General features: G+C 41.9%; 2 protein-coding genes across 2 annotated transcripts in view; one reads left to right on the top strand and one right to left on the bottom strand.

Moving 5' to 3' along the window:
* The window catches only part of hiw (highwire), a 52,295-nt gene that overhangs the window by 33,571 nt on the left and 8,279 nt on the right, over positions 1 to 10,445 (bottom strand). Inside the window, exons 23-26 of the mRNA XM_065493867.1 lie at positions 9,932 to 10,314; positions 8,942 to 9,617; positions 8,434 to 8,646; positions 8,171 to 8,315 (exon numbers count right to left, since the gene is read on the bottom strand). Coding sequence (XP_065349939.1) covers positions 8,171 to 8,315; positions 8,434 to 8,646; positions 8,942 to 9,617; positions 9,932 to 10,314 — 1,417 coding nt within the window. The remainder of the gene's footprint in view (positions 1 to 8,170; positions 8,316 to 8,433; positions 8,647 to 8,941; positions 9,618 to 9,931; positions 10,315 to 10,445) is intronic.
* LOC135945922 (uncharacterized) lies at positions 2,927 to 7,952 on the top strand. Its single transcript, XM_065493869.1, has 4 exons — positions 2,927 to 3,253; positions 5,884 to 6,324; positions 6,382 to 6,981; positions 7,087 to 7,952. The coding sequence occupies exons 1-4, from the start codon at positions 3,086 to 3,088 to the stop codon at positions 7,669 to 7,671; spliced, it is 1,794 nt and encodes a 597-aa protein (XP_065349941.1). The 5' UTR covers positions 2,927 to 3,085; the 3' UTR covers positions 7,672 to 7,952.

The raw sequence follows: 10,445 nt of genomic DNA, 5'->3' as shown, positions 1-10,445 counted from the left end.
TTTAATTTACATAAAATATTTTCTATAATAAACTTGCTTATCAAGCACGTTTTTCACACGGAAAATTAAAAAATTACTTTTATTCTCTGCCTTTTTAATAGAAACTCCATTACTTTCAATTAACACACACGTGACATGCGGCGAGTGTAATCACAGAACCATGAATTCCATTAAGAGCACTTATAATTTCATAGAGTTGTATTTTACTGTTGGTTATGATTTGGCTTTTATTTCAAAGCCAGATTGTGAAAAGTTATGTTTAGAGTATAAGAAAGTAATAAATTTAAGAAGAAAAATCTAAAATAATTTACAAAATTTAATTCTGCACAATTTTATGAGCGATATATAAAATTGTAGGTTTATTGAATGAGGTTTTTATCCAAATAAAGCTTAATTAAATTTAAATTTACAATTCAGCGATTGCTTGATAATTAGTATGGAGTTTTGGAGCATCCGTCGCAAGGAATAGGTGAAACACAATTTCAAATCCGGTCGCAGCTCTACGAGAATAGCCGGGGATGTTTGTTGCACTTGGGGTGCCGAACGGATGTCACCATCACCGGCAATCGAGGTCGCTGCACTCGAGATTCATTCTCTCGAGACTTCCGCTCATTTGAATACCCTCGGCGGACGCACCGATCCTAATAATGGCACTTATATTGAAATCACACCGGCTTCAACTTCCAATTATTACTCATTACTTTGCGCTCCACTGAGCTGAAATGTTTGTTTTTCAAACGTGCTTCTGCTAGAGGGTGAGCTGCACGAAATTGCGCATCAATTTCGTGGCTTGAACTCCACCAGCATATTTCATATTAAGAGAGTGTCTCGTTTTTACACCCAATAAAAACAGAGAGAACGGCGAATCGGCAATTAAAAGCATTTCGATGTTGATAGGTTCTCAGCGTTGGTCGTCCGCCAAATAGCAATTTCGTGCGAATCGACCACTAAATTATCTGAAACAAAAAGCGGCGCGAGCGCACCGCATTTTCTCTACCGGCACTTTTTCACAATTCTGGAAATAATTCCCTTGCTCGTGTGTACGTTAGAGTTTTGGCAGAGAAGCAAGCAGACGATTTTAAAAACAGAGTGACAACTGCCTGCTTTCGTTCTCCATAAAGTTTTTGCCGCTGCCGGCGTTAAAAATACAGGTGAAGGCGGCGTTAGTTCGTTTCATGAATGGACCAGGCGCGGATCGGCGGTGGTGCGCCTCGATTGCCATTCACGAGACCGGGACAAGGGTTAAAGCGTCTACGCATTGACTCCACAGACAGACAGATGATTTCCTGCACCTGATCTGCGCACCAGAGTGTATCATTCATGAATGAGGATGTTGCTTTCAGTGCTGCCATCGCTGAGGCGTAAAAATACTTGGAATAATGAGGAATCAAAGAAGCATTTTAAATTGAATCAAGTGAAAGAGAAATGACCTCGTAAATTAACTGGATTTAATCAAGCCCGCATTCAAATAAGATTAATTAGTTTAGTAAAAGCGTTCAGGGAGAAAAGACTTAGACCACCTTAGTAAAATTTTTATTTTCTGATGCTGTACAAAATCCTATTTTATATAGCGCATGAGCTTAAAATCTTTACTAATTTAATCAATTCAACCTAGCACGTAATTTAGTCAAAATATCTAGGTTGAAACAAAAATCTAAGCTTAATTTTGAAGTTAAATTTCCCTACTCATTTGTATTTAAAAATATTTATTAAATATTTTATAAGTACGAATTAAAACATTAATTTTTCAAGCGAACAATAAAATATTTTAGGCCAGAGATAAATCTTTTGAGCAATTTTTGATTAAGTTGATTCGTAAAAATGGCTAAAATTTGTTTTGAACAAAGCGGCAACGTGTTTGCACAGACTGGGAACCTTAAAAAGAAGGATTTTGAAATCGAGAAATCAATCAGTAACAATCAAAATCATACTGCTTGGGGTTTATTTAAAATTTGATAAAACGCAAGCCCGCTGTACAGACAAGACGTACAGGTTGTATAGGCCTTAGGGCGTCAGCTCTCGAGCTGTATTTTACTCTCCCTTTCGCTGTCTGCCGCCAGATCGGCTCACTAGTCAGTGCGGAGAGAAGAAATAATCAGAAATAAGAAAGCAACTCTGTTGGATGGACCAACAGAGGGCAGCAGTTAGTTTCTTTCTCGGATCATCCAGTATCAAAGGATTTAATTGCAATCGCGATTTTTGACCTCTCGATTTCTAGCGAATCCGTACAACGCACGTGGGTGGTTACGAGACTAAGGGTCATGCGGTCGCTTTTCACGAAAGCGGCTACGCCAATTTTAAATTCAAATCTACACCAACTTTTGTACGGTCTCTTGTAAGCTAATACTCGGCTGCAACCTTAAACACGATCTTTTCTGCCAACTTCGCATGGGGACGAAAAAAGATTGATCGTGTTTTCAATATTTTTTTTGTTCCAGTGATTTCTCTTTAGTAAAACGTGAATGTAACCAGGTTAAATTAAAAGAGTTGGTTTGAGGATAGGTAACAAAACGACACAGAGAAATACCACGAGACACAATTAAGATAAATGTGTATTTTATAGAAAAATATTCATGTTCCTAGAAAAGAAACACAGAGATTTTCCAGGAAACAACTTTAAATAAAGTGTTTCCATATCCAACATTGCTCTCTCCGTTGACTGATATGAAAAGTGTGGCAATAAAAAAGTGCTTTATCACCCATAACAAGCGCCACCTTTCTGTGCGTGATTATTCTCCCTCGTGTTAGCACCGGCTCACTCACGAAACGAGGAGCAAAATTCGCAAAAGCGATGGAGCAAAAAAGCCAGCGAAACCGCAGCTCTGCAGGCCGCGTGATTTTCAATTAACAGCAGCGCATTATACTCCGGCGATAAGGCAGCTAGGGGAGTGGGGAGTCAGCAGGCAAGGTGCGCATCTCTGGCTCTGGACGTTGCCGCTGCCGCGGTCGCAGTCGCAAGGATAGGATGAGCACCGGCGGAGGTGCCTGCACCACGGCTGACCCATAATTTTTATCAGGCCGATGACGCACTCTTATCAACTGCATCACTGGGATTCTCGAATCGGATCGACAGTCGGCGGCGAATATGGCACGCATGCAGGTCGCACTGCTCGTCGCGTTCGCGGTATGCTCCACCACGGCGATTCTCTCCTCTGGCTCAGGGTGGAACAGGGAACCCACCCTCTGCGAAAACACTGATTTTTGCGGCTGCGACCCCGACAGGGCGACCATGAGGTGCTCTTGCCCCAACAAGGTTTGTTTACATTACGGAATACATATACAGAAAGAAGTTGGTTAAAAATCACAGTTATAGTGACAGCTTTATGAATGTAATAATAATTATTTTTGAATGCATGCTACCCTCTTGGTCCAAACAATATCTGTCAATTAATATTGATATCCCACTGTTTCCCTCTCGTCACCTCACACGCAACCGCGAGGGAACAAACATGGTCCTAAACGACGCTGTCTGTCTATGTATTAGTAAAATGCAAACATGTGGCTCCGGAAAACCTCGTCGTAAGCAAACACTTGGCACTTGGTGGTTAGTCAGCGTATTGTAAACTAACGCTGACGCCAGGATTGTCACCAAAGTTTGAAAACATAGTGGGTAAAAATGATGCCTCTTTAGCAATCCATGGTGGGCAAGTGAAAGATTATTATTGCGCGCTGATAAGCCTCACTTGATCGAGGCACTATCTGCAGTGTCTCTGACTGAGACCAAACACACACTGCTCATCACATAAAAAACTGCTTTCAACTATGATAGATATTATATTATAATGTTTGTTATTTTGAATCGGTAACTTTTTTCTCTCTAGTTGCTTTTCAAGAATAAATGTGAGTTTTCTCCATTCAATCTTATCAACACACTCAAAAAGCCATTTTGGAGAAAAAGCTATGAATGATTACACTATTTTTTGAAATACCATATTTCCTTTCAAAAATTAAAAAATTTGATCGCTTTACAATGATAATATTATTGGAGAAACAAATATAAAGAGCACGCTTATCAATGTCGGTCGTAAATTGCGTTTGGAATGGATCCCGCAGCCAGCGCAGAGTCTTGACTACATAAATTGAGCGAGTTCATATCACAATAATGCACGTCCAGCAGGCCCCACATGTAATTCTCTTAACGAGCCAAACAATTCCCGAGTCTCTTGCTAGCCGACCCTCAGTTTGACCCGCCCTCGTTTCTCATCCAATTTGCATCTCGCGCCGAAAACACTTTGACGCACGCCGCTCGTTTTTACACCCCAATTTGCCATTTTATCGGTTGCGCGTTGCGCGTCGTTATTATAACAAAGGTGTGGCATGCATATAACTCTCTGCCTTGATAATTTCGGTTGGGCAAACATAGCTCTCGACACAGAGTAGCGTAATGCGAGCTTTCAAGAGTTTTCCAGACCGAAATAGAACGCACTTAGAAGGCTGTGTTTATCGTTAAATCGTGTGTTTCATTCAAAACTATGAAACTCAAATAAACCATAGCATGGAAAATTTCAATGCGTCAAACGAAAATTTCCTAATCTCTTCCTCTTTGATTCCACGCAGTCGTCCTGGATTTGTATGGGAGGAAGCGGTCGCCTACTTTTCATTTTTTAACCCAATGTCTGAAGGCTAAAGAAATCCGCGTTGAACTTTGAATTATCGCAGATGATACAAACGAAACCCGATGCTTCACTTCCTTCGCACTCGGCATGTGACGCCTCATAGACTGCATAGCCGTAATTACACACCAAAGTGGTGTGAATTAACCGCTGAGAGCTGAATGCTAATTGTGCGTGAAACGTTTTAACCTCTCACAAATACATCCATTTTAAAATTATTACACATTCCTCTTAAGATAACAGAATTTCTTATGGGTGGAACTGGACACACGCAGTTCAAGACAATAATTGCAAACGGTTGAATAGCCTAATCTGTCTTAATGTCGGGATAAGTTTTTATTTTCGCACTCGTGACTCACAATTGCGACTTTTTGCTGCGTTCGTATCTAAAAGCGTGACTCGACAATTACGTTCTGTGATTTGCCGCCGATACGCCTGGCAAGTAATGAAACGATACTCTGCGGATGGTGGTGTTTGAACTTGTAGAAACGCGAATGCAACTATAAATCGACGGCCAGCAGCAGGCACTTGGAGAGCTTGAGCTTGAACTCAGATTTAGGGAGGAGAGGCAGTAAAAACCCTTAACTAGCTTTCTTTTGAGACTGTTTCTGAGCCTTGCGCGCGTCTGTGTTTGTAAATTACGTCACTTCTTTTCTGAAGCAGAAACTCGAACGGATCGTCTTTTAGGTGCCACAAAGCGAAAGTTTTCTCAAACGAATTCGGATCTCGAAAGGGAGTAAAAATTGCGTTTACGACCCTATCGCTGATTGACAGCGAAACACAATCGTTTGCGTGCGAGGCAGTAAAATTGAGGATGGCTTTGCGGCTAGAATTTTACGAACTGAGGAAAGTATGATGTGGTGAAAAGATCACCTGACTTCTGAAGGAATGCTTATATAACGACTCATAGCATAACAATTCAAATTGGCCTAAACAAATTAGACCATTTATAATGATCTGTAAATATTATCCTGGTGGTATTCCCCTGTAAAATATAACGGAAACTTTAAACAGTAGTTGTTAAAAAAGTTTATATTTAGTTACGGCGATGAATTTGCTTTGGACTATGTAATATTTTGGATGTTATATTATTATAATAATTAGAAAACAAAGCAGATTTCATCTGAGGGAATTTTTAATGTAAAATTTAGTTCCAATTATTTTTATCAGAGAAATGACCACTCCCGATTTCGCGTAGAACACTTTGTAATTTAATATTAGTTGCCCTGCTAATCTCCAATAAAATTACTTTGAACATAATATTTTTCAGGGCGAAAAACTGCATTTGCGCAACGCTACCATCCCTATTGAGCTGCAAAATTTGATCATCAGCCACTGCAGCCACGTTCTAATCTCAAGCAACTCGCTCAATTCGCTCAACTATCTAACCAAGGTCGAAATCTCAGATGTCGACAACCTGCAGTTGGAGAAGCAAGCACTCTTCTGGGAGCCACACCGCTTGGAGTTTGGAAGAGATGAGCGAGCATGGATTCACGAAACTTTCCCGATCAATTCCAGGGGAGCTAAGTTCTACCTGAGCAACATCTCCCATGCCGAATTTCCCGAGTTCTCGTTTGGCGGACACGTGGAGGAAATTGTCATGACGAATGTTAGGATCTCGCGGATGGATTCATATGCAGTCGTCAACACATACACCGTTATCCAAACTTTTAAGCTGGACCACTGCTCCGTGGACTACATCGCCTATAAGGTTTTAAAATAGATGAATTCTGACGTATCAAGTTTGCTTATGATGGATATTTTACAGGCTGTCCGAAAAATACTCATCAACGACCTGATCATCTCCAATAGCAGAATCGTCAAAATTGAAAGCAGCGCCTTCAAAGAAGTGCTGGTTCGCAACAGTTTCATCTTTGACGGCAACAATGTTGAGATGTTAGCCAGCTCTGCCTTTGGCCTGATCGGCCCTGAGAAGGTCGAGGTGAGGAACAACGTCATCATGCAGGCGCATGGAGAAGCGTTCAGCATCTACTCCAGAGGCACGGTACTCGTCTCCGACAACACTTTCTACAGCATAAGGGCTGGCGCCCTCCGCGGCTTTAAACCATACCAGCCACAATTCTACCCGACAATCAAACCAACGAACCATGAGGAATCTCCAGGTGACTTCCCTCAACTGATACCCCAGGATTGGGAGGTAAAAGAGCGAACCCACCAGATGCAGCTGAGCAACCTCACGCTGATGGAGTTTGAGCATGGTGCCCTGAGCGTGGATAAAGGGTACAGGCTCGCATACCAGATGATCCAGCTTAACAGGGAGTGCGAATGTAGTGGGAGCGCCTTGCTAGCCGCAGATCTGATCGGCCTGCAAACTGGAATCAATGGGTTCTCTGTTCTATCTGCTCAGGTGAGTGAAGGCTTTAATATGAATTAATCTCTTGCACTGAATGATAAAAAAGAAAATGCTTTACTGACCAAAATCAGTTAAATTAATTATATATTACTCCTTTAGAATACATCTACTCTTCACAAGTCCCTCTGGTGCAAACCACCTAGAAAAAACCAATTCACATCCCTAGCCGCCTATGAGGAGGAAAAGTGCAAGAGCAGTGTCCTCTCTTCCGGCTGGTCCATCGTGATCATCGTCGCAGCGTCGATTCTCTTTGTCCTTCTGCTCGTTGGCCTGGCTTTCATCTTTTGGTGCAGTTACAGGCGCAACAAACTGCACATAGTCAAACCCGAGAAGAAAGTGTACCACCAGACTGAGTTCAAGGTCGTCTACGAGCCCGTGACAGAACTGCAGCCGCAGCAGTTGCCCACTCCAAAAGCAGTCCAGATTCCCCCCGAATTAAGACCTTTGAGCGAAGAGACTGAAGTCCCTGAGGTCGCGTCGCGGAGTGGCAACCAACGTCTTGTCACACCGTATGCGACTTTTCTGCTCAACAGCAGAGAGACTGTTTACGAAAATGCGGTTCCTGAAGAGGAAGCTCACGTGATTTACGAGGAGCTGGAGCCGATTGGCAGAAGAGTCACATTTGCCAGCAGAACTGAGAGTGCGCAGGAGGAAAGGGAGTTTCTTGAGTCGGACATTGGCTGAATGAAAAGAGGCTCTTTCAACGAGTGATAAGGAATCAAGTTCGTGGAAATACTTGATCAATTAGTACTTAATAAGGGAAAACAAACACATAAAATATTAATAATTATGCTTAATATGTATGCAGTATTATGATTGTACCACCAGTATTTTTTTTTTTCAAATAAACAGTGTATATCAACAGTTCCTAACTTGTAACAAATAGCTTCTTAGTTATAATGTGCCATAATATTACATTTCAAAACTTGCAGGCTTCAAATAAACATTTGTTAGATTTCTTAGAATTGTTATTGCGGTTTTGTTGCCATCAAGTAACCCAAAACCAGATACCATGGTTCAAAACCGCCAGTTCAGCCTAGTTACAAGTGCTTGCGTTAATAGTTTACTGTCTCTGAGCGCTTGGAAGAATAAATTCTCGCTCACGATTGCAACGCTGAGATAACGATTTTTTACTCGAGCATGACATTCCTTGACTAATAAAATAGGGTTGGATGGTACTCACCTAAATGGTAGCACGCCTTGTAGAGCTTGGCCAATTGTTGGCGGACTGGCAAGGGCAAAGCCTTTGCCAAGAAGTGTGCTGTTCTGCTGGAAGACCTGTTGCGCAACTTCTTCCACCGCCTCAACATCTTCGTCCACTTCTTCGACTAGAATAAAATTTTGCAGATTTTCACATACTATGATTTGACTGATTGCAATTTTAAAAATAAAATTATCTGTGGAAATATATGAGGAAATTTCATTTTACTATAAATATTAATTTACCAGACGCCGGTGGCAATTGCAAGTCCTTTTTCATCAGTGAGGCTGCGCACATTCCGCCGAGAAAAGCAAGTTCACATTCCAAATGGCGCAGACCATCAGCCGGTGCATGGGGCCATTCATAGCCGACAACTAGGCACCGAAAGCCATAATTGTTGGCTTTTTCATCTTGAACGTAATCAGAGGCAGTCTCAAGGGAGAAGAAAATTTCATTTCCTGAAATCAAGGAATACGAACAATGAACATTTTTTCATCTTAACTTAGAATATCGTGTTACCTATAGCCGGAGCTAAGGCTATGGAAACTAAAACGTTCCCTATTATAATCATTTATGCAAAAATAACTTATGACTTTGTCTAGGGAAACAAATAAATCTATTAGAATTTGAACAGCAACCATTTTTAAATTAAATTTAAAAAATGACCAGCTATAGTTTTTCAGATTAAAATGAAACAGAGCAGTGATAGAATTACAATCATAAAAAAAGGTAAGTCAATAAGTTTGAAATTACCAGGCAGGACAATGGCCATTTGGGGCCAATTGTTGGCACCGCTGAATTTGGTGAGGACAGGCCAGTAGTTCTGCACGCCATCCTCGTCGTCTCCAAGTGCCTCTCCCGTCCCACAATCACCAGTTGGTTTGATGAACAGCTGCAGCGAGTCCTCTGGTTGAGCCGTTCCGCATTGAGGGTCAAACTCGACAGTTAGCCACTTGACGCTCTCAGGGAAAACGACCTTCCAGTTAGAAACGACCGCGGCCTTGTACGGGTGCTCGCTCTCCACAATGGCGTGGTGGAGCGAGGTGGTGCTGGTCGTGTTCACGGCCGACGCGTTGGACAGGTCTTGGTGTCCACTGCTGTCCAGAGAGGCGTTGCTGCGGGCCATCGCCGCTGAGCCGCTTAAATTCAGGGCTGAGACGTGTGGCAGGATTTCTTGGATCATTTCTAGCACCTGCACCGCACTCCTTGGGTCTGAGGTTGCTACAGGACTGATATTGGCCAGCACTAAAGGCATCAGCGTGGTAAATATGTTTGCTCCAGCTAGAATTTCTAGGTTTGCAGAGTCGATACTCCTGGCGGCTGCCAACAGGGCGCTGCTTCGTTTGATTACCGCCCCCGCTAGTCCCAGAGTGCACTTTCTGGCCTGCATTTCGGCCACAGCTCTGCTATTTTGCTGATTCTCTGAATCCTAATGAACCCAAGAGTATAAATTTCATAATTTTATCTCTTAATTTTATATAATACAACAAGCAGTTCATTTTCAATTAATTGAATTTCAGGTAGGTGTACCAAAGAAGTAATTATTCAAATAACCTGTATGATCAACGTAATTAATATAAAAGCCTCAAAAATACAAGTAAGTATGCTATGTGAGTTTACTTACTATTTATTTAGTATTTAATATAAACATATTTTTAACTTAAAATTTACTCACACCTCCAAAACAAAATAAACCACTGAATACAAATTAATCTCACGTTTAGATACTGAGTAAAATCAAACCTGTGGGCTGCTATAGTAAAGAATGTGTGGAATCTGTCCTCTAGTCTGAGTTGTCCCGTTGAAGCTCAGGGAGCACGTGCTGAACGTGAATGTGGTGCCGTCGGGGCCTCTGACACTCTTCAGGCCACCGTCACCATTGTTGGTTCTTCCACCATGGTTTCTCAGTCGAACCGCGTACTTGACACCTTCCCTGATCACGACGGGCTTGTCAAACTTGATTTCAGCCACGTCGCTGACGCAGTCGTCGGGACCATAGGTGCCCCGCGCGATTTCAAGGCTGTTCCAGCGCTGGGAGTGCGATGGGTCAGAGGTGCCACTGTTCTGGTCATCCAGAAGTTCCAGTTCAAATTCGTAAATGCCTCCACCTCCATAGACTCCCACGCCTGGACAAAGCCATAAAATTTGTAATTTTAATTTGTCTTTCAAAATAATTTAAGAATAATATCAAAGTTAACTCTGCATCTTTATTCTAATACAAGGTGAAGTGCTTAAAAGAAAAAAATTTCAGCAAAGA

The sequence above is a fragment of the Cloeon dipterum genome, chromosome X (assembly GCF_949628265.1).
Source record: "Cloeon dipterum chromosome X, ieCloDipt1.1, whole genome shotgun sequence".
Classification (NCBI taxonomy): domain Eukaryota; kingdom Metazoa; phylum Arthropoda; class Insecta; order Ephemeroptera; family Baetidae; genus Cloeon; species Cloeon dipterum.
Note: the sequence above shows the minus strand (reverse complement) of the source record. Positions and strands in the feature narration are given on the sequence as shown.

Bases quoted from the DNA above. Each gene is read 5' to 3' on its own strand.
- LOC135945922 (XM_065493869.1), top strand. From the start codon at position 3,086: ATGGCACGCATGCAGGTCGCACTGCTCGTCGCGTTCGCGGTATGCTCC. The intron at 3,254-5,883 runs GTTTGTTTACAT...AATATTTTTCAG, and splicing joins GGTGCTCTTGCCCCAACAAG to GGCGAAAAACTGCATTTGCG. The intron at 6,982-7,086 runs GTGAGTGAAGGC...TTACTCCTTTAG, and splicing joins TCTCTGTTCTATCTGCTCAG to AATACATCTACTCTTCACAA.